The sequence below is a fragment of the Lissotriton helveticus genome, chromosome 8 (assembly GCF_964261635.1).
Source record: "Lissotriton helveticus chromosome 8, aLisHel1.1, whole genome shotgun sequence".
Lineage (NCBI taxonomy): Eukaryota > Metazoa > Chordata > Amphibia > Caudata > Salamandridae > Lissotriton > Lissotriton helveticus.
In genome coordinates this window covers 753,460,661-753,485,546 of record NC_136069.1, presented here as the reverse complement: position 1 = coordinate 753,485,546, position 24,886 = coordinate 753,460,661, and the positions used below count along the sequence as shown (strand labels likewise).

The following is a 24,886-nucleotide window of genomic DNA, read 5'->3' as shown; positions in this document are numbered from 1 at the left end:
CATTTATTCTTTCAAATGTAGATAGAAATTTACGTACACTATACAAGACTACCTTAAGACCAGAACATCTAAGGGCGAATTTAGCACATCTAACAATTCGAGCCTTCTATAAAGTGTATACGCATCCCCTTATGTTCTTTCAAATAAATATTAAACCAGTGCGTTCTTTTGATGTGTCTAGGTGGATGAAATACCTCTAAACAGGCAGTTCATTCGAACCGTACTGTCAATTTTTCCGTCTCGAATTTCTGATGAGACACTGGCATGTTACTGATGAAGACGAACACCAGAAGCCATGTCAGTGAACGCAAAGCCTGGTCAGCATGCTAGATGAAAATACCTCGCGTTAATGACCAGCTTAGAACTATAAGGAACGACCGGGACGTTTGCAACTGCTTGCTTCAGCCTTGCCTGCCCGCAGTGCTTGCAATAGGTCACGAAAGCACGGTTTCATTCCGATAGTGTGATCGTGTTCATCACCATGTCCTTGTCTGCAAGCAGTCTTCGCAACTCGTTTTACTACGAGCTGGATGTATTCAAATTGAAAATTGCTCTCTAAGCGGGAGACAAGCAAGTACCCCTCTAGAAATGCTTCCTTAAATTGTACACTCGTTATGTAAAGTGCTGCCAGTGTTATAACCAGCACTTTATCCTATATTGGGTAGTAGTCGCCCAGACACTGAAAAGAGATCAAACTTTTACTTTGATACTGATTCGTGCTTGAAAAAAAATGCTGACAGGGTCATTGAAAAGTGTGTGAATGCGGGACATATTGCTCAAGAGGGCAGTTTAAATTGTGTAACATAAGACAAAACGTATGCCACTTAACACGCTTTTCTGTTATTTACTTTAAAACGTTGACATACAAAAAAAGCTCATTGCTTGTATCGATTAAAGCCATCTGTAAACGAGTCCTAATACCTGATAACAAGAGAGGAAAACTGAAAGTAAACTGAAAGCAGAGCGCAAAGCAGAAGCCGGCCGTGAATAATTAGGGGAGGAGGGAGGAGCTGGGGAACAGATGGCTGGCTTTGATGTGCACGCGCTTTATGTCAATGCGCTTGCGCATTGAGCTTGCTTTTCACGGGCACTGGATGAAATCGCCAGTTTGGTTGACCTCTGGATAAGCCCCTATATTCTCGCAAGCTCAATGCGCAAGCGCATTAACAGGCGAGACCTAAAAAACAATATTGGCGTGCGATGCCAAGTAACATCCAGTCGGCGAGATTAATACAAGCATTCCACCAATAACTTTTGTTTACCTCTAGAAGAGTTCAATAATATTTATATATAGACCTTTTCTAAACACTCAAAACAGTTGTCAGGCTACTATTTTGATAGAGCACAATGGCCATAATTACTAGTTAGTAGGAATAGGGTGAGGCATTTATGTGTGGTTAATAACTCATGTTCTTAGTTTTGCTCTTTTAAATGAGGTCTGGTATGTGGAATCAGTTTTTAACACACCGAATTCCACGTTTTGCTTTTTTATGGGCTTTCTCCACAGATGCATTTTAGCAACTGTGGCCTGCCAGACTCTATTAGATAATAACTGAAAAGTGTAATAATTATCACACAACTTGTATTTCTGATTGGTGTGTGAAAACATGTTTGTACAGGGATCGAAATTAGCCCTGACTTGTAATGCATTTCGGCAACAGCTTTGATCACAAGTGATCCATCCACCAAGCATTGTGCATTAAAATAATCATTGCCGTGTGAACCAAGAAAAGTTCAGGAAAGAGTCACGTCATAAGTGCATCGTACGCACAGTGCCATCTTGGAGTATGCAGACTCAAATCATTGTTCATGCGAATTGCTTTACGAGGCCAACCTTTCCACAGTACCATATACCCAAGATGTCCGTAGCTGCAGCACATTCCAGAAAATGCATTTCTAATTAGAAAATGGGAGAAACTATCAATACTTTTGAGTCAGCCAGTCAGAATAGCTCTATTCGGCACAAAGTGTCTGAGCCATAAAAGCACACAATATCACAATGAATTATTACAGTGTTGTTAAAAGCATTAATCTCCTAAAACCAGAATTCACAGTGCCAAAGCAGTTAAAGTAACATGTGACTAAAATAGAATTATACACAGATGTAATGAATAAATGCACCAAATGGTTAAAATTGATTTCTACTGACATTGTTTACATTTAACCATTAAGCCCTAATGGTATCACGAATAAAACGAAGCATTTAATGAAAATTAGCATATTAACCCTTAAGTTTTCGGGTTTCCTGAATCAATTAAGAAAACTCTAATGCGGATTACTCTGGATAGAAACAGGGCACCCCTATACCATGCTCTTGCATCCTCTACTATTGAGTCATATATATTAATTGATGTCAAGATGGTGTAGACTTTTTGTTTAGCCCCACAGAATGCCATCTCACTCATGGCAATCATTCCACACAAAATATCAATTTATGTTCATTTGATACTTGATAAAAGGAAGATATCCTTAGTCATGCAAACAGATCAATGTAAACTATACATTTGCAATGTAATATTTTGTTCACCAGCAACTCTTATCATGTGACACAATTAAAAGACCAAATGCACTGTCCTGTCATTCGGGACATCATTCGAGCTAGAACAATATCATTGTAATCTGTAGCAGTGATTCTTTATGGCCCATGGACTCCTGAGTGTCTGTGACACCCACTTGGGATATGCAATTGCTTAGAAAATTAAATATATTAACAGATGAATAAAGCATATACGTATAAAGAAGCAAAATGTAAAATTGAATATTTTAAAACATTCTGTAAGTGAGAAGGAATTTAAAGTTAGAGGCTAAATCTTAAATTGCTATTCTCAGATTGATTTGTGGGCGCATAACAAGTACGTAAAACAGAATATAGATGGATAATTCTTAGCCTCAGTTGAATTTAGAAAACCTTCACCCTTTCCATTAAAATGTTGATTTTTTAAAATATATATATTTTTATTAATTAAATAACATATTTAATTATTTGTGCATTAATTTAATAAATGCTAGTTTCTGCGTGTATCTGTATTGTTTTGAGGTTCAAATCATCTAATAGCTTAGGCTAGAGTCCCCGACATCCCACTATGTCTCAGTGGAGGGTCCCTAGTTTTCAGTAATGATAAAATGGCGGTCCACAGAGGTAAAATGGTTGAGAACTGCTTATCAATAACATTCAAGTGTTTCTCTACTAAATGAGCTGTTCATCCTACAACAAATAAACTCCTAAGGTCCATAAAAATACATTACTCACAGACAAATAATCAAACAATTTTGTCAAATCATCTGAAGGGATATGTTTTGTGTGTAGCCCAAGCGGGTGACATAAATATAAAAAGGCAAACATATATTGCTGTAGTTCCTGCCCAAATTATATAATTCTGAAATAATTTGCAAACAGATCAAAATCTTGGCTGAAGACGACCATAATCTGGCCATCTTATTGACTCTTTATTGTTCACCTGTAGTTTGTGAGGTAATAAGCAATGCATGGTGGGGACACAAGTTATAGTAAGCTCAGTAAAGTATATTTGCCAAATTTCAGTGCCTTTTTCATTTTTAAATGTTAGTTTTTAGGGCTCGGCCTCTGCCAATGCGCAAGCATTGCAGATGTCGAGACATATGGCTTATCCAGAGCTTAACTAAACGGGCGATTTGATGCTGTGCCCGTGAAAAAGCTCGTGCACAGCATCAAAGCCACCAGCCTCCCTCCACAAGCTTACCCCAGCGTGCGCTCTGGCATTTCTCCTCCCCTAATTATTCACTGCCCACGGCCAGCCGGCACATCAAAGGCTGCTGCTCCCCCTGCGTCTCGTCACCCTTACTCTCACCTTTTCTTCCCTTCTTGCCTCTCCCCGGCCCCCCCACCCCCCCACTCCCCACCACAGCATGCCGAGGGCTTGTCTGCCTTCTCCCAGACTCGTTTACTTAACGTTCCCTGGCCTGCACACTAAACTTTCCCTAGCTATGATGCCTGGGACTTCATTCCGCTTTTTTTTTTTTTTTACAATGCATTTACCAATGCTTGTTTTTTTTATTTGCGGCCTTGCATTTCTATCTACCCCTCCTTCCTCTGTCCCTCCCTCCCTCTCGCTCAGCGCCGAGGCCGAGCCCCTGGCACAGCTTTGCAACAGAGGCCCTCGGCAACAGGGAGAGTCGATTTACACAGGCAGCAATGCAGCCTCTAGACTCTGCAGCCTGGGCCTACATACAAACAGGCAACCATGGACACGAAGAAACGACATAGCAAAAATATATCAATCTAACCATGGAGACTTTATGGCCACCATTTGCACGGCTCCAGGCAAATACCAGATCAGGCCTCTTTTGCTGTTAAACGATTGACAGTTATTACCCAAATCAATTAACTCTTGTTTTGTAGATCACGAAAGCCTTGGCTGCCCCTGCCAGAGCACAATTCCCATACAGAGCAACAACGCCTATGCTCATTTGATCTCTCCTTCAGTGAGGTTTTTCTTCCCAGTCTCAAACATAACTTTGCCATACATGCAGACGCATGCTTGGATGATGTCCGCTTTTCGGTGATTTTCGCCATCCTACAAAGCACCATGCTTCTGGACATTAGCAAAACTGATTTAAATATGCCTCAAGTTGTAACAGGTAGAACAATGATGAAAATTAAAGCCAGTTCACAAGAGAAGCAACATTCCAGTTTTCACTCGCACAGCCACAACACAGCTCCACCGATGCAGCCACCACACAGCTCCACCGATGCAGCCACCACACAGCTCCACCGAGGCACCCACCACACAGCTCCACCGATGCACCCACCACACAGCTCCACTGATGCACCCACCACACAGCTCCACTGATGCAGCCACCACACAGCTCCACCGATGCAGCCACCACCCAGCTCCACCGATGCACCCACCACACAGCTCCACCGATGCAGCCACCACACAGCTCCACCGATGCAGCCACCACACAGCTCCACCGATGCAGCCACCACACAGCTCCACCGACACAGCTCCACCGATGCAGCCACCACCCAGCTCCACCGATGCACCCACCACACAGCTCCACCGATGCACCCACCACACAGCTCCACGACACAGCTCCACCGATGCACCCACCTCACAGCTCCACCGATGCACCCACCACACAGCTCCACCGATGCAGCCACCACACAGCTCAACCGACACAGCACCACCGATGCACCCACCACCCAGCTCCACCGATGCAGCCACCACACAGCTCAACCGACACAGCACCACCGATGCAGCCACCACACAGCTCCACCGATGCACCCACCACACAGCTCCACTGACACAGCTCCACCGATGCACCCACCACACAGCTCCACCGAGGCACCAACCATACAGCTCCACCGAAGGCACCCACCACACAGCTCCAACAAGGCACCCACCACACAGCTCTACCATGCCCCCACCACACAGCTCCACCGATGCACCCACCACACAGCTCCACAGATGCACCCACCACACAGCTCCACTGATGCACCCACTAAGCTCCACCGACACAGCTCCACTGAGGCACCCACCACACAGCTCCACCGAGGCACCCACCACACAGCCCTACCGATGCACCCACCACACATTTCCACCGATGCACCCACCACACAGCTCCACCGATGCACCCACCACACAGCTCCACCGACACAGCTCCACCGATGCACCCACCACACAGCTCCACCGATGCACCCACCACACAGCTCCACCGATGCAGCCACCACACAGCTCCACCGACACTGCTCCACCGATGCACCCACCACCCAGCTCCACCGATGCACCCACCACACAGCTCCACCGATGCAGCCACCACAAAGCTCCACCGACACAGCTCCACCGATGCACCCACCACCCAGCTCCACCGATGCACCCACTACACAGCTCCACCGACACAGCTCCACCGATGCACCCACCACACAGCTCCACCAATGCACCCACCACACAGCTCCACCGATGCTGCCACCACACAGCTCTACCGACACAGCTCCACCGATGCACCCACCACCCAGCTCCACCGATGCAGCCACCACACAGCTCCACCGATGCAGCCACCACACAGCTCCACCGACACAGCTCCACCGATGCACCCACCACCCAGCTCCACCGATGCACCCACCACACAGCTCCACCGACACAGCTCCACCGATGCACCCACCTCACAGCTCCACCGATGCACCCACCACACAGCTCCACCGATGCAGCCACCACACAGCTCAACCGACACAGCACCACCGATGCACCCACCACCCAGCTCCACCGATGCAGCCACCACACAGCTCAACCGACACAGCACCACCGATGCACCCACCACCCAGCTCCACCGATGCACCCACCACACAGCTCCACTGACACAGCTCCACCGATGCACCCACCACACAGCTCCACCGAGGCACCAACCATACAGCTCCACCGAAGGCACCCACTACACAGCTCCACCAAGGCACCCACCACACAGCTCTACCATGCCCCCATCACACAGCTCCACCGATGCACCCACCACACAGCTCCACAGATGCACCCACCACACAGCTCCACTGATGCACCCACTAAGCTCCACCGACACAGCTCCACCGATGCACCCACCACACAGCTCCACTGAGGCACCCACCACACAGCTCCACCGAGGCACCCACCACACAGCCCTACCGATGCACCCACCACACATTTCCACCGATGCACCCACCACACAGCTCCACCGATGCACCCACCACACAGCTCCACCGACACAGCTCCACCGATGCACCCACCACACAGCTCCACCGATGCACCCACCACACAGCTCCACCGACACTGCTCCACCGATGCACCCACCACCCAGCTCCACCGATGCACCCACCACACAGCTCCACCGATGCAGCCACCACAAAGCTCCACCGACACAGCTCCACCGATGCACCCACCAGCCAGCTCCACCGATGCACCCACCACACAGCTCCACCGACACAGCTCCACCGATGCACCCACCACACAGCTCCACCAATGCACCCACCACACAGCTCCACCGATGCTGCCACCACACAGCTCTACCGACACAGCTCCACCGATGCACCCACCACCCAGCTCCACCGATGCACACACCACACAGCTCCACCGACACAGCTCCACCGATGCACCCACCACACAGCTCCACCGATGCACCCACCACACAGCTCCACCGAGGCACCCACCATACAAATCCACCAAGGCACCCACCACACAGCCCCACAGATGCATCCACCACACAGCTCCACCGAGGCACCCACCAAACAGCTCCACCGAGGCACCCACCACACAGCTCCACCGAAGCACCCACCACACAGCTTCACCGATGCACCCACCACACAGCTCCGCCGATGCACCCACCACACAACTCCGCCGAGGCACCCACCACACAGCTCCAACGATGCACCCACCATACAGCTCCACCGATGCTCCAACTAAGCTCCACCAATGCACCCACCACACAGCTCCACCAATGCACCCACTAAGCTCCACCGATGCACACACCACTCAGCGCAACCACAGCATCACTCAGCGCAACCACAGCATCACTGGTTCAAATATGTTCTTTCAATGTTTCAAACTGTTTTCAAGCTTTCACGCTTTATTACAAATCACAAAAAGATGTTAATATTTCACTTCTGTTCTTGGATTTTCGTCACAATAAAAAACACTGAACATAATCTTCACAAAAGTTATTTACAAAAGTTTAAGCTATTGCCATTACAAATTAAATAAATTATTTGAGTATTAATTATTTAAAAAAATTAAAAGCCATTGTTATTTGTAATATCAATACATCTAAGTCACATAAATACAAAACATGTTGCATTACAAATGCTATAGGTGTCACATTTGCGAAAGTTATAACTATTGGCATTGTAAATGACAAAGCTAATAATTTAGCTATTTTAAAAAATAACTCATAAATAAAAAAAAAATCATTTATAAGACCAATGGCTCAAACTTTCCTAATGCGAGCCCTATTGCATTTCCAATGCTTGTTATCTTATTTTAACACCTAACTATAACATTGCTTTAACCTTTTTTCCAGTTAATTTTTAGGATTTTTTTTAACGTAAGCGAAGATCTGGTTACCATACTCAACTATAAAGTCACTGTAAACCTTTGTTTTTTTCAGTGAATTTCTATTGCTTTTTTAACACAAGCTAAGCTCTTATTACCATACCTAAGTAGAAATATATCTATATGTATATATCGCCAGTCCCTGCTCCAAACAGCCCTGTCTGGGTAAAGCAAGAGACATGCTGACACTTGATGCTTTACACAGCGTTCAGTTTAATTATAGTCAAAAGGCAGCAAACAGTCTGACGCATTTGGGAACTCACCGCTCCTTTGTCATGGGTCATGACAGCACACTGTGTAAAGCATCAAGTGTCGGCACGTCTCTTCCTTTCCCTGGACGGGGCTATTTGGAGCAGGGACTGGATTGGTGGTATTAATTGGGGGCTTGCTACCCCTGCTGACACTCACTGCATCAAAGTAGGCTGGGATATTCAGCAACAAGACTTGGTAGGTATATATGTGTACATACACACAATGGAAATACATTCATCCAGTCTACAGTGGGAATAGCGAGCCACTCCAGATTGAGTTTGAGAGTCATAATAAATCCTTAGACTCTCCCCCACGAGTGCTGTGTCTTTCTTTAAGTAAAGAGGAGGCGAGGAGCAAAATATTGGCGGGAGCACCCCCCGCATGACAGCACCCGTTCGAGAGTGCGTGTGTTTGGTGCAGGAAGAGCGAGGATATATATATATATTTTTTTTTTTTTAAAGCTTATGCAGCTTGGCTCTGTCATGCAAAGTTTCACACTGATTAATGAAATGGGGCCTAAAAAGGGGGGGGCAAAAGAACGTTTTTCCATGTTCTGATTACAGGAAAAATTACTGAACAGAAAGACTCCAAATTTGGCAGAAATTTAGCACTATACTCAGAAAGCATGCTTTTTGTGATTTGGTTTAAACCCATTCTGATTTATTTCAGAAATTAGACTTTAAAGAAAGGCTCAGGTTGGCCATGAAGTGGATAAATAGTTGGATATCTCTGGACCATTGGTGTTCAGATATAGTCCAATTTAAAGAATACTAATCAATACTGATTAGCTGGCCACAACATGAGCAATATGTTGTTGCAGCCGGAAAATTGTTGTGAAATGTATTGTCGAGCATGCCAGGTTTTGAGGGACACAAAAAGAAGCATACCCAAAAGGTGAACACAGATTTAGTCACAATTTAAGTCATATGTCGGTGGTGCTGTACTCATTTTAGGAATTCCGATGAGTGCTCAGGTGATTTTACCCTGTGACAAATGCTGACCCTCTGCTGTTATCTGCTGAATGAACTATATTTGAGAGGAAATTGATTTCTCTCATGATTTTGTAATAGGCTTTATGGAATGTGCTCCAGAAGCTAAAATGAGAGCACATGTTCTAAAACTTCACCCAAACATGCTCAGTCATGTGAGAATAAAGTCTAATATTCTGAGTGAAGTGTGTACTTCCAACTCCAGAAAAAGCCCTTCTGTTGATTGCCCAGTGTTCTAATCCAGCGTCACCACAGTGTTACAGTGAATAACTAGAGCACTAACATTCTGTATTTATGACAAAACTGTGGCACACCTGAACACCATCTTGATGGAATCAAAACTGTAAAACTGATTTCTTGCAGAGGAAACTGCAGGAAATGGAAAACAAATGGGGGGGGGGGGGGGCTAATTTTGTCATAGAAATTATGGTTAGTGCTCAAGAAAGCTAAAATATAGAAACATTTTCTGCGAGCTCTCAAATATCTCCCTCGTCCATTTCACTAAAACATTCTGAAATGCAGAAAGAAATGTACTTCCAAGACCAACAGTAGTCTTGTCAGTTAACTCCCTAGTGATCCACTGCAGCTTCACCACAGAGTTCTAGTGAGCAACTAGAACTCTAATATTTTGTATTCAAAACAGTAGTGAGGCCCTACTGAACTGCATTTTATTTGAATTTGAGTGCTGAATTTAAAGCCTTCCCTGGGGGGCAGGCTGAAGTAAATGATCATTGACATGTTAATACAGGTATGAAAACAGTGGGGTAAAAATGTGATGAGGAGGTATGGGTTTTTAGTCATTTGAGGCAAAAAAAGATGCTGGCCAAGTTGGCCAACATCTCGTTTATGAGGCATTTAAGGAAGCCAAATCAAGGACTCCTTTGCAGACCACAATCCCCTTCTCTTTGGCACCATTGCTTCATCCCCGGAGTGCCTGTGAAGACCGCGACCCCTATGTCTGCCTAGGGACCTAGCTGGCATCCAGACATTCTACTCAGAACTCTCAGTCAGCCTCCCCTGTGGAACTTTAATTACGTTACGGGTCCTTCCAGATCCAGTCTGGTTATTCTCTCTTCCACTGTCCTGAAGAGGCTCTGAATCTTAAAGGGACCAAACCCATTCACACCACCTCCTGGAGGAGTCCCCTTGATTAAATTTATAAACTTTACAAAAGAGTATTCAGTGGACACACACTAGGAAACAAAGAGCAAATGTGTCCTCTTTGTGTGTTCCCACTATAGACTACCTCCTGTATGGACTGTGCAAAAATGTTGAATCATGAACCATAGCATGTATAAACAACTGGAAGACTAAAGAAAGTTTCTAGTTAATTTGTCTTTTGTCTGTTCATAGGGTGCACTATATGTATAATTGCATGTCATAAGTGTTATATTTTGTACACTTGAGGTACCTGTACCCGGAGTGAATATTACTAAGCATGTTAAAAAATCTGACTAAATACTGCTCTGTCTAATTATATACAACACCAGTGGCTAATTTATATTTTCACTGTGGAATGTTCTTAGTAACAATTCATTCCCACATAATACCATTGTGTTTTGTTTAGATAGAGGAGTATCCAGGCCCTTTATCCACAGTGTGGTCAGAGACAGGCTGTCATCCTTGTTAAATGTAAGGGGCGCATAGCACTGTGTTGATTCTCCGTGTAACATACTTTAGGAAAGGGTGGGTTGCATTTAGTAACTTGTTGCGAGATTAAGGGTTTAGGATTATGAAAGCAGAAAATGTTAAACATGTGAATCACTTTTTTAAAGACTTGTTTCAGGAAAAAGTTCCCTCAAAAACAAACAATGCAGATATTTCAGTCTTTTAACAAATGTAGAATAGACTTTCTCAACTTTTCTCAGGAGAGCGGGAGAAAAGTTAGTGGAATTTTAATACAGTCTTGTCTTGATATTAATTTGCATTGTCAATATTTCTTACAGCAAGAGCTGATTGACAGCATCAGTAAAAAGCTTCAAGTTTTGCGCGATGCTCGTGAGACGCTGCTGGAAGATATCCAGGCCAACAATTCCCTGGGAGATGAGGTGGAGGCCATCGTGCAAGAAGTCTGCAAGCCAAACGAGTTTGACAAGTTCAGAATGTTCATCGGGGATTTGGACAAAATAGTCAACCTCCTGCTATCTCTGTCTGGGAGGCTAGCCAGAGTGGAGAACGCCCTCAATAATCTGGATGGAAATGCTTCTCCAGAAGAGCGGGTAAGAAAGTTCACTACTACGGCAGTCGTTTTCAGGGGTTAAATATACTATCGCGGAGCCAGGTTTTATTTGCATTTTTAATTGCAATAGAAATCTTTATCAGTATTGTGCATGACGTGCTTGGTAGTACCTTGTTTTGTGCATTTAACGGATATTATTAAGGTAACCTTGTCACCACTGTCAACCTTTTAATAAGAACTATGCCCACAATTTAGCCACAACTACACTCCCAAAAAGCCATTAGAAAAGCCATAGGAGCTGAAAGCTGACAAGCACGGAATGGCACCTTCAGACAGTGTAGACGTCTCACACTTCTTTCCTTAAATAATCTGTTCTCGTGCCTGACTGCTGCAACACTTCCAACAGTGTTTCAGCTGTATTTTGTGTAGTCGACGCATCTACCGTTGCAGTATACTTAGATAGTCTAATGTCACTGTGGTTTCATATTCCCCACCGTGCTGTTCTGCTCCAAGTAGTGGGACCAGAAACTGCTTCCCACAGCTGTTAATATAGGACATTGTGTGGCTTCCCCCATACCTTTGTTTATCAGTGGTACTTTGTGCTTCTTCATTTTTAACAGTACATCAACTCGCATTATCTTCCACTGTAAGAGAAGCTACCAAAGTGACAGTGTTTTGGTGAATCCACTACCTCATACTTTTTGTTTTATATGTGAATAAACTTGTGAATTAAAATTAAATACAGCTGCTTAATGATGTGCAAATTACTCTAAAAGCGATTGACTAGTAGCATGCTGTGTGTGAATAAATTCCTCTTGAAATAAAGATAATGTATAACATGGGGAGGATCTTCATTTATCATTGTAAATACAACAAAATTACAGTACCACCCGGCAGGGCAAAAACACTAAAGGCTAAATGTAGTTAACTCGCAAAATACTGGTTGCAATTTGTGACCAGTGTTTTTGCTACCATTGTGTTATTTTGTGAATTGGCCTATGTATGTACTAATAGGTCGGGTCGCAAAATACTGAATCCTAGTGGTTCGCAGTACGACCTACCTTTTGAGTATTTATATGGTAAGTCGCAAATAGCAACCCACTACAATTTGCTGCCATGGCAGGAATGGTGGCCTGCTGGGTTTAGCAGATCACCATGTCTGTGATTGTGTTAAAAAAAAATGACGTTTTACCAGCATTTTTTTTAGAGTAGGCGGTGGTCCATGGAATAACTTACTACTCTTAAAAATGTTTTGTCCTTTGGGGACCTCTTCCCATTTGCAAATGGTTTACCACTACTTTTGTGTAGGCCATACAATATTAATGTTGCATTTCATCCCTTTGTAAATTTTTGTTTGGAAGAGATGCCCTAAACATTTTTTGTCCAAATACCGATTGAAGACACAAACCCAAACTGTGATTGCGTAATATGTTACAGATTCACAATTTGTGTTTGGTTCATAACAATAGACCATTTTTGCGGTCTCAAACAGTCTGAATTTGTAACTCAGACCTTTTATGATCTCAAAATGTCTTAGTACATCTGACCCCAGCTTATATGGTCATCTATAAAGTACATTTTAGCAGTTCTTGGTTACTTGATCTGCTGAGATATAGCTGTCGAAGTGCAGAGAAGGGGTCTTCACCACACAAGAGCTAAGTGCATCTTGCATCTCTTCGTTTGCTTTAAGCTTGCAGTTCAGGAAGAAACACATCATACGAAAAGCAAATCATCAGCACAGGCCTCTGTAGAGCCACATATGATGCAAGGGTTTCCTTGTGGTCCAGGCAGCCCCTTTGCTCCACCACAAGAGTACACTCCCCTTGAGAGATTTAGAGGAGCATTAGAAAGGTTTCCCTTCACTCTCAGCACAGTATCCGGATCACCATCTCCTGGGTTCTGCCAGTGGCCAGGAACTTCTATGGTGTAGCACTTCCAGAGTGCCACAGGAGATACTTGAGGGACAGAGATGTTTCTCTTTTATAAACTGTAGAGCCTGCTCTGTCATCCTTGTGGGGTAAGACTACTGCAGAGGTGGGTTCTGTCCCATACTGAGATTGTATGTCCTAAATCAGATTCTCCCCTCCAGAAGTTCAAGATGAGAATTCACTCTAGCAGCCGCACAATCCAAAGACTGGTTATACTCCATAGACAGGAAGAATGTATGCTGTCCACTGGAAGTTCTAGTGGTTTACTTTGCTGGGATAATATTACCAGTACTAGTTGTTACCTTGCAGTCTCAGTGCCACCCCACCCAGCTGATATTTACAACACCTCTTGTTCTAGTGCCTTCCTTTCTGTGGCTGTAAAAGGTCCATTGCTTCTTTTGCTTGTCCACCGGGGAGCTTGTTGTGTCAAATTTTTATCTAGTTCTCCAGATCAGTTTTCATCTTAGGTTCTAGATAAATCTCCTTAAATTTTAAAGAAAGGATTCAATTAACCATGATCATTCTGAACTTGGGTCTTTCAAGTGCCTTACTCTCCTAAGAAACAGAAATATAAAATAAGGAAACCATAAGCCTCCTCCGGGGACTCCCTTCCTTGGCACTATGGTTGCAGATGCTTCTGAGAGTGATGGGTTCCGATATGGGCAGACAACATGCTAAGCTTACGCAATCTCATTCAGGTTTATGTATTCTAGCACTGGAACAAGTGTTTGTATAACGAGTCCGCAACATCCTCTGAGTCCACCCACATATGATGACTTCTCTGAGATGGTGAGCCCATGCTACAAGCCATTATGTCATTTGTCCTTCCTCTGAATACTTTCACACATCTTGGTCACAAAAGATTCACCTAAGAATAGTTTGGGATCTATTGCAGGTAGCAGTTCATAAGAGCATTACACGACTGATAAGATGAATACCTCCAAATAAACATTTGTTTTTTGTGTGTCACAATTCTTTTTTGAAAAATTAAAGGTAAATACATTCATAAAAGAATAATACATCATAATAGGACCCAAAGCAATGCAACATCTTTACATATATAGTGTAATATAAAGAAAAAAACTTGTGAGTAAGAAAGGAAAGTGGGAAAAATGAAAGAAAAAACAAGGAGTTAATGAAAGAAAAGGAGAATATTCGACATTGTATGCTAGGAAATCTAACTCTGGTTAGTCGTAATCAAGGAAAGAGGTTAGACAAGATAAATGATGGGGCAGGCACATATAATTTAGAACTGATAGAATATATACAATATATAGAGTGATTTATGCTATATATGTGTGTGATGGAAAATAATAAGGGATCTAAATAGTGAGATAAAATAAATGAATAGATTAATAAATACGTGAGTAAGTAAATGGATTGATAAATAAATAGATATTTGGAAAAATAAAGAAATAAGCTGTTAAATGAATGAAAACATGGAAAAGAGTATAGATAAAGAAATTTGAAGAAAGTAAAAACAAGAGAGAAAGAAAGAAACCTCCTTACGAGAAAGAAGGCAGGGACGGAAGCGGAAGAGAGAAGAGAATAGAGGGAAGAAACAGACAGGTCAGCAAAATAAACATTTTGAATTTTAAAGCAGGCTTCCTGGCCTAGCGTTTAGTCTAAGACACAGTGACAACATTGTAGTTAAATTCTATATCAGAAAGCAAGGAAGCACACATTAAATACGGCACTAACAACTGGCATTGGAACGGTCTTGAAAAAAGGTCTACAGCCATATGTTACATTCAGTAGCTGCTCCTTCATAGGGGGCGACAGGGTGTTGACCCCCTGCCTCCACTTTGCAATTAATTGCTTCAAGTGCTACAGCTATTACATGAAAGGAAATGATCTCAGATCGTTTGTTTGCATTTAAAAGCTTTAATATCCACTTAGCAGCAGAAGAGGGCTCCACTAGTTGGATTGTGCATGTGTCAGTCAGGGGCGGTTACCAGGTCCGGCTTTAGCGCTGGTGGTGCCCTGTGCGACAATGTTTGTTGGCGCCCCCCACAGGTGCCCCACACAGACTACCCTTTAACAGTGCCCCCTCAAGTCTCCATAACCACTCTCTCTCTCTCTCTCTCTCTCTCTCTCTCTCTCTCTCTCTCTCTCTCTCACAGATGTATTCAATGATTTATATAGTGCCACCTATGCCAGTGTAGTGTGTCAAAGCACATAACATCACACACACATTACATACTGACAATCAATCATGTGTGTGCATATCAGTGTATAGGAAATGTTACTTACATAAGCCAGAAGACCTCAAGGTGAGTCACATGTCACCCATACTGGCAGACACAGTTTAAGAGTGCTTGGTCTGGAGAAGCACAGATATGTATGCGTCTTGTCCAATGAGGGGGGGGTCCATAAATGGTTGAGGACCCCATGTGGTGCAGGAGCTTGCGTCACACCCCTGCGGTGCGCCTTGTCATAGTTATCATTCTACATCAACATTTTTAACCTCGTGTGCTGTTTGCACAGGGAAATATTTATATCGGACATGCACGCAGGCAACGGAATTTAATGCTGACATCTTTCTGTGGGTGTTAGTTCTAATGTTGACTCGGTCTCGGGCTCCTGAGATCGATAGCATGCTCTCATGGAATTGGCGATAGCAGAATCTGTAATTGTGACACTTGGATAACTCAGTGAGCATAAACAGAGGCAAATTAACAGTTTGCATATCCCTTGGTTACTTTTTGTAATTGTCCTTCAGGAATGCTACTTGTTGGAACTGCAGCAATAAAACTTTATTTAGGCTCTACATTGCAGCGGCATGGTGTCACAAACTCAGTCCATTAGCCCCCCTCCTGCATGTAGCCTATACAGATGTTACAGAGCCACTCCTAATGTATGTAGTGCTCTTTTGCTTTCTGTTTGGGGTTACGCTATAAAAGTAATGCGCTCACTTCCGATGATGATCCTGCAGCTCGGCATTGGAGCAGTGACCGACGTTCCTGCGTGGGGTTGCTTTGTAGTTGCCTATTTGGGTTCTACGGTTTTTCGTTACCTTGAGTTACTTGCCATTTGTATAGGATATTTCTACCGCTGCTGTCTTTTTGCAGAGTTCAGTGTTTGCAGACCAGAGACAGCATGGCGTTTCCAGTCGGTTGCAAGACGGCTCGTGCATGGCTTATGCACCCAACCAGGTAGCGGCAACTCTCTGACCCCTTTTGACCAGTTGCAAGCTTGAGCCTGCATGCGTTGTGATCCGGGAGCTGCATGCCTTGCCCGATCGGTTGTGATCCGGGAGCTGCATGCCTTGCCCGCACGCGGGAGCTGCATGCCTTGCCCGATCGCTTGTGATCTAGGTGCTCCATGCTTTGCCTCACTAGTTGGGAGCCAGACCTTGCATGAACAGTTGGACCTGGTTTGAGAGAGCGGTTTGTAGCACGTCTGGATCTTTGTTACATCGACAAGGAAGTGCATTTTGTATTTGAAGTAGTGGCTAGTTGGGTGTTCAAAGCAAACACTAGGAGATGATGGACGGAGCGCTGACATTTTCAGACACTCGCCCCCATTCACAGATCTGGGTTGAATACATCATCGTTCTTTAGCTCACTTCCTCACCCCAGTTCAGTTAGGTGTTACCTGGTCACATGATTTGTTAGCATGTGGCTGATAAGCATCTAAGAGACATGCGGTGTGGTTGCATGGATGTTGATACGGGCTATAAGTGTGATGCTTGTTACCACACTGACAGTACAAAGAAGAAAAGGTCCGAGTTGCAAATCAATTAATTCACGAAATCAGTTCTGTATTACACCATACAGACATACACCACAAGTAAATTTCACCAACTGAAACTGAATAATTAAAGAAGAAATATATACAGTATTCAAAATTCAAATTGCATTTATTTATGCAATGTTTTACTTCCATAGTTTGTTCAACATATTATATCTCATATACTCAACAACATTACTTCAATGTAATTGTGAAATCATTACATTTAGAGTGCTCTCTGTGAGGAGGGGAAGGGAAGTGCAAAAGTTGTGAGGGACTGGGTAAAGGTGGTGTGACTTTTTTTTTTTTCTTTTTTAAATTTTTTTTGGGGAAGCAAAAACTTTTATCGCATCATGTACAATACACTGCGGAATGCCTACAACCCAATGGGCCGGCCGCCAAGGTGTAACTGAGTTTTCAGGATAGCATTACATAGATTCCAAAGGAGTATTTATCAGCACAGAATACAGTATAGGAGTTCCACTGGCCGTGTGTGGCATTGATCGCAGTTCATCAGTAATAAGCGTTCATTGATATCCCATTTTTCATAACTAAAAAAAACAAACAAGTTAACTGTGTGGAACACAAGTGTGGTCATTTCTATGCGGATAACAAATTGTTGTATGTAACTTCCCTAGGTTTCCCATGCCAGAACCTGGCATCAGCACCTCAGTCCCTGTAAGGGTCTAATCTATAACTAGTCATGTGTGCCATGAACTTGACATCTTGTGCTTTTCTGGCCCTGAAATCTGGCAAGGCAACTCAGGAAGGGTCCCCTTTCCTTAATTCCATCTCTCCTGCTCTCTCAGAACGTATCGCAACCCATCACTCTTCCCCTTCATCCTCTGAGTCGTCCGGTGCGGTCTCCTGTAAGGGATCACATATCTCACCCCTATATATATTCCATTTAGACCAGATCTTATTCCACTTTCCCGGGCAGGCACGGTTGGAATATACCGCCCTCTCTGTCACCATCACCTTATCCATATTCGAACACCAGTGCGACTTGGTCGGTGTTTCCGGTACTCCCCAGCGTTGTGCAATATCTCTCTTCGCCACCATCAACCCCACTGTTACCCAGATCCGTTCGAATCTGGAGAGGTCCGTAGGTTCCCACACATTAATAAGGCACCTCTTCGGGTCAGGCAACAGTGTTGTTTCCAGTGTCTGTGAGATTGTGCGGAGTATCTGTTTCCAGAATTCCTGGATTCGGGGGCAGTCCCATATAGTATGGAAGAATGTACCCTCTTCCCCACACCCGCGAAGGCAGTAAGGGTGGTCTATCCTGTGGATGCGGTGCAACATAGTTCTAGTGTAGTATACCCTATGCAATATTTTTAATTGTACCAGTCGTAGTCTCGCAGAGATGCCTACCTCCCTAGGCGACGCCAGTGCCTCGTTCCACTCGTGTTCATCCATCTCGCTAGTGTTTTCCTCCCACTTTATCTTTAAGGTCAATGTAGGGTCTGGGAAATTGTTTATCATTTTGCGATATGTGAGGGATGTTGCGCGCTCAACCATGAACTCTGTAAGCAGGCGATCTTCTAGTGGGGACGCCTCAGGCAAATCAGTGTCTACGGGTAAAACCGCCAGCAGTGCATGTCTGACCTGAACGTACCTATACAATTCCCTCTCACTGAGATCATACAGTTCTTTCAGTCGAGTGAAAGGTATTACTCCGCCTTTTTCCCACAGATCTCCCACTGTGGAGATCCCTATCGTGTCCCAGTGGGAAAATCCTTTGCTGTTTCGTAGGTGTCCGAGGACCCGAGAGTCCCACAGCGGAGTTAGCTTGGTGATCGTCCCTTTCCAGCCCAGAGCAGTTGTCGCTGTGTGCCAGATTGTGACCGTTAACTTGGTGGGTCCCACTAAATGCCTGGAGTTTACGGCGGTCATACAGCGGAGTCAGCATGCTGACCGTGCCCAGTTGCCCCCTGTCAGCCTGAAAGGCTGGTTCATTGTGTGAAGCGTGAATCCAGTGGTTGATGGGCTTAAGGTGCGCCGCCCAGTAGTAAAGTTTTAAACTGGGTAGAGCAATGCCGCCTTCAAACCAACCTCTATGTAGTTTTGATTGAGCGATGCGTGCCGGGTGGGACCCCCATAGGAGGTTGGAGACCAACGCTGCGACCGTCTGAAAGAATTTAGGGGCTACCGGGTAAGGCGTGTTCTCAAGGACATATAAAAATCTGGGCAGAGCCATCATCTTGTAAAGTGCAGCTCGTCCAAGGAGCGTTAGTGGAAGGTCCGACCAGAACCTGACATCACGCCTGAGCCTATCTAAGTGGGGCTGCAGATTTTTGTCAACGAATTCTGCGGGGTCTCTAGTGACGTGAATGCCTAAGTATTTGAACGATGAGCCTGCTCTTCGCAGAGGACAATTCAGGTCGAGGGCCGGTGACTGCCCCCTCAGAACATAAAGTTCCGATTTATTCCAGTTCGGGGTGTATCCAGAGATCTTGCCATGAGCGTCACAGAGCCGTAATAGGGCTGGCACTCCATCGTCGGGGTTAGTTAGATATATCAGCATGTCGTCTGCGTACAGCGACAGCCGATCCTCCCAGCCCTCCCTCCAGCAGATGCCCTTAAGGAGAGGCAAGGTCCTAATGAGCGTGGCGAGTGGTTCCAGCGAAATCGCAAATAGCAAGGGGGAGAGGGGACAACCCTGTCTCGTGCCTCTTCCCAGCGGGAACATCCGCGAGGTATGGCCATTGGCTACCACTCTTGCCACCGGGTCTGCATATAACAGCCTGACCCATGCAATAAATCGGGGCCCAAAAGTACGGCCATTCCACCAGGTCAAACGCCATTTTGGCATCGAGGGCCAAAATCACTGCCTGGGACGGAATTGAGTCAGCTCTGGCTAGTACCCCGTGCAAGCGTCGCAAGTTCAACGCGGTGTTTCTGTGTGGCATAAACCCTGACTGGTCCGGGTGTATCAGGGAGGACAAATGGGGCAGGAGTCTCATCGCCAGGAGCTTAGCAAGTATTTTTGCTTCTGCATTGAGCAAAGAGATGGGGCGGTACGATGAACAGTCTTCTGGTGGTTTGTCCGGTTTGGGGATAATCACTATAGTTGCTACTCTCTGGTCTGGGGGGAGCGTGCCATTTCTCTGACATTCCTCAAACATTCCCAGTAGATATGGACTGAGAGTCTCGGGTATCGCTTGGTACCATTCTACTGGTATCCCGTTAGGCCCCATGGCCTTACCCGGGTTCAAGGCACGAATAGCCAACTGTATTTCTTCCGTGGTGATCTCGGCCTCTAGTTCATCGGACACCTCCGAGGACAGTGTTCGGACCTCGATCGGCGCCAGCACCTCTCTGGCCATTTCTGGAGTGATCACACGGTCAGGGGTATATACCTGTTCAAAGTGGTCCGCTAGCAGATCTACAATTTGGTCTGGGTTAGTGTGCAGTGTTCCGTGTTCGTCCCGTAGATGTGGGATTCCCCTGGAGCTCCCCTCCCGTTTGTCGAGCCACGCCAGTAGTTTCCCGGCCTTGTCACCCACCTCATAGATCCTGTTCTGGGTGTCAGTCAGATGTCCCTTTACATGCATACGTAGGTGTTCGTTGTAAAGCTGTTGTTGCAGAGTCAGTGTGTGTAGAGTGGAAGGAGTGGGGCCCTGTTCGTGTACTTTAGTTAAGTTCTGCAAAGTCAAGTCCATACTATCTAGTTCCTGAGAACGTTCGCGCCGGTAACCTGTGATCGTGTGTATGGCTTCTACCCGCAGGACCACCTTGTACGCCTCCCACAGTACCTCGGGGGAGCTCACTGAGTTTACATTTTCAGCGAAGTACTGTGTCGTCGCCTTTTTGAGTGCTTTACGGACTTGGGGAATCTTGAGATAATTAGCTTGAATGGGGTACATGCGCCTGCACGTTCGTGCCCGTGAGGAGAGTGTAAGTGTAAGTGGGGAGTGATCTGAGATCCCTCTCGGGTGAATTATCATTGTATCTACCTGGTGGAGACCGTCTCCCAGAGTCAAAAAGTGGTCAATTCTCGACAAACTCCCATGTACTGCGGAGTGAAAGGTGTATTGTTTGGCGCTGGGGTTGAGGTGCCTCCAAATATCTGTCAGGCCCATGGCTGTTAAGAATCGTTGGAAGTAGGGGATCCCTCCCGTGGGGGCCGGTATGGGGAACCGGTCGAGTTGGGTGTCTAGAATCGCGTTGAAATCCCCTCCCAGGATAACTTCCCCTTCAGGGAGATTCAGAATAAAATTGCCTAATTTAGGGAGTTGTACTGAGTGTAGTGCTGGTGGGATGTATACTGAAACCAGGTTAAGTAGTTTCCCCTCCCATTGCCCCTGGAGGGCTGCAAAACAGCCTTGGTCATCAGTTTTCGTAAGGAGGGGGATAAAGCTCGTGTTTTTCTGCATCAGGATACCGGTCCCCCTGGATCCCGACGTGAAGTCTGAATGGACTATCATCTTGTATCCACGTCTATCTAAGGCTTTAACCGTACCTCCTGTTAAATGCGTTTCTTGTAGCAATGCTATTGTGGGTTTACGTCTCCTGAGCGCTGTAAGGACCAACCCCCGTTTAACCTTGTCCCCCAGCCCTCTCACGTTCCAGGACATGATATTCAATGCAGGGCAGTGTGTCTCTACAGCAACCTCATCCCTCCCCGGACTCAAACCACTCGCCATTGGATATTCTGGGGCTAATAATGTAGTGATGAGGATTTGTGGAACGGGTGCCGGGTGTAGAAGTGCCCACGCGTGATGCAGAAGGTCGAATGAGAGAGCTATCTACCCATCCTTTCCGCCCATTTCGGGTTGATCCATTGATCCATATCCTGCAGGGAGTCGTATCCTCCTGCTCGTTGCACCCGCCCAGTCCAGATTCATATGGAAGTCTAGGTACCTTCCCTGACCGTGAAAGTGTGTTCCTAACTGTAACAAAACCTTCCCCCCCCCCAACTCCCCCTCCCTGCATCCCTGCCTAACGGACTTTCAACTGCCCGCCTCCCCAACTGAGCAGAGCGCTTTACCCATCCCGCAACCAGAGTACTTGCGTGTTGGGGGGAGAGTGTCTCCCCGAGCAGGCGGCATCCCTGCGTGCTTCCGGGATAGTGTCGCCAGAGTCCATTTGCAGCCGTAGAGTGATGCGTCGACGATCAGCGAATTTCACCAAAGACCTGTTCCACGTGGGGGTCATTCTTCACCGCCAGATCCTGCAAATCCAAGTGAGGGCGAACCCTCTGCTCCACCTCGATTGGAAGACTGTGAGCCTGTCCCGTTGTTCCCTCCGCGTTCGTGATGTTGTCTGGGTGGTTTCCGCTGTCGTTCCACAGTGTGCCATCCCTCCAACCAGCCCCGTGCAGCATCGGGGGTGTCGAAAAACCACACTTTTTTGTCTGCTACCACACGCAATCGGGCTGGAAATTGCATCGAGTATTGTAAGTCCTTGTCTCGCAATGTTTTTTTTACCTCCAAAAACGTCTTCCTCCTCCTAGCGACCTCCGCTGTATAGTCGGGGAAGAACGCTATCTTCGAGTTTTGGACCTGGATGGTCGGTGCCACTCTAGCGGCCTGAAGAATGGCGTCGCTGTCTCTGAAATTGAATAGTCTTGCCAATATCGGCCGAGGTGGCCCTCCAGTCTTAGGTTTCCCCCCTGGCACCCTGTGGGCCCGTTCCACCGAGAAGAAATGAGAGAGCCCCTTAGGTTGGAGCCTGGTTTTAATTAGTTCCTCCACGTAGAGGCCCATTGCCCCAGTAACTTCCGATTCCGGCACTCCCAAAATTCGGACATTGTTGCGCCGAGAGCGCCCTTCTTGGTCATCCAACTTGTCACGAAGCATTTTATTGTCCGTCTGCAGGCGCTCCATTGCCGTCTGCAGTTCCGATACATCCTCGACCAAGGATTTAGTAACAACTTCCACTTGTTTGACCCTTTCTGATATTTTGTGGAGGTCCGCCCGGATCAGGGTGACCTCGGTAGCTGTAGCCCCCACTGTTGCTTGTACCTGTGCCAGTGCCGCTAAGACGTCTTCAATAGTGGCCTTCTTGGCCCCTTCTGTCTCCGTCATTTTCCCGGCCGTCTTGCGTTGGTCCTGGGGCGGAGAGTGCCTTTCGTACGCGAATTTGTCAAGCTTGGCCTGGGTGGCAGTTTGTCGGGGGCCTCTGTGCGACATTGTGTGGAGCGTGTCCTGGGCAGGGCAGCCCGAGTACGCCTCGAAGAGTACGGCCTTTTCTGTGGGTATATGGCAATTCTTTTCGTGTCTGTGATCGCTAGCCTCGGCCACCGCCTCCAACCCGGGTAACGTAGGGTGCTATGTCCTCAGCCGCAGTCAGCGCGACTTCTCACCTCACCACTGATCAAGGCCCATTGTTCACAGCTCGGCCGGGTAGCGGTACGTAGTGGATCCGGTCAGGTTCTGGCGTGCGATCTCAAGCGCCGTGCATACAAGGCGTACCCCCTAGCCTCCGTACCTCCGGCGGTGTCAGTGCCCTGGATAGAGTCTTAGTAGGGAGGGAATGGGGGGGGGGAGAGTGGTCATCCCCCGCCGTTCGCGGCCTCCGTCGGTCGTCCACCGTCAAGGGTGTGATATTTGGAGCAGCTGCGCCTTTTATGAGCACCCGCGATCCTGGCCCGGCCACCGCTAGGCTGGGGCCGTTGCCGCCGGGCCGTGACGCACATTAGGCGTGAAGAAATGGCGGCGTTGTTTTTCCCTGGCTGACGGCGTCGGCGTATGCCCCGGGCTCGATATTGTTGCCCCCTCGGTCGGTGCCGGGGGTCGCAGGGCTCCGCTCGTGCCACTGGATTCCCTGGGTGAATGTAGCGTGTGACTCTGCAGTTTCCCCGATGAGCCGGCACTTCCGGCTAGGTGCGGCCGGCGTGAGTCAACTTCCGGTCGGGCTACAGGGTCACCACTGCTCCGCTGCTTCCCGGCTGTTGTCAGGCCCCACCTCTCTTCAGGCCGTGTCTGTTCTCCGAGCTTGCCGTCGCGCCGGAATCGTTTCAAAATTGCAGCGCTGGATGCTGCCGGGACTCCGGGTCCATTCCACCCCTTCTGTCACTCTCGATTATCGGATTAGTGTTCCGGATGATTGCGGGAAGCCTGCACCGCTCGGGAGCCTCTCTAGTCCGTGACCGCCATCGCCGAGCGCTAGCCACGCCCCCCTGTGGTGTGACTTTTTAAGAACATCGCGTTAAAATCAAAAAACGCCTTTACAATCGAAGTGGTAAAGAAGTTCCCAAATGACATCACACATAGGTTAAATCAATTTTTTTCTTTTGAGTCCTATGGTGTGTTCGGTTGGCGTAGTCTACGTTTCGACCCCCATGTACGCTAAAGGGTTATTCATGCCTCATGTTGGGGTCTTCGTCAGGACAGTGAAATAGAGAGCATCAATAGACGGTCGCCATCTTTGCCGTCATTGAGTGGGTCTGGGCGTGCTCCTGCAATTTTTGGACAGTGTTCCTCAACGGAGAATGGACATCACCGTATCAAGTGTGGTTTCAGGGATCACTCCTTAAGTTCAATGCGCTACGTGCGCCGTACTCCTCGTCGTGAAACCGCCACCGTCAGTGCTCGTAGCTACCTCGATGCATCTGTGGTCAACCTAGGTCCTCGAGTTTTAAGGGCCCACCCCTTTACTACGTTACCACACTGAGCCAGCCATGCATTTACTTTATTCTGAGCAGTGACACTCAATCAGTCCTCTTTTTTTTTTTTTTTTTTTAAATCCTGTAACACTTTGCATTCTGGAACTTGCAGTTTTCCTCTTAATTGAACTGCAGCTTAAAGA

The 24,886-nt window shown here is 46.6% G+C and overlaps 1 protein-coding gene across 6 annotated transcripts in view; it reads left to right on the top strand.

Moving 5' to 3' along the window:
- The window catches only part of SHROOM2 (shroom family member 2), a 904,672-nt gene that overhangs the window by 841,736 nt on the left and 38,050 nt on the right, over positions 1-24,886 (top strand). For all 6 annotated transcript variants that reach the window (XM_078657588.1, XM_078657592.1, XM_078657589.1 and 3 more), the window contains one exon: positions 11,239-11,511. In XM_078657588.1, the coding sequence (XP_078513714.1) occupies positions 11,239-11,511 (273 nt within the window). The remainder of the gene's footprint in view (positions 1-11,238; positions 11,512-24,886) is intronic.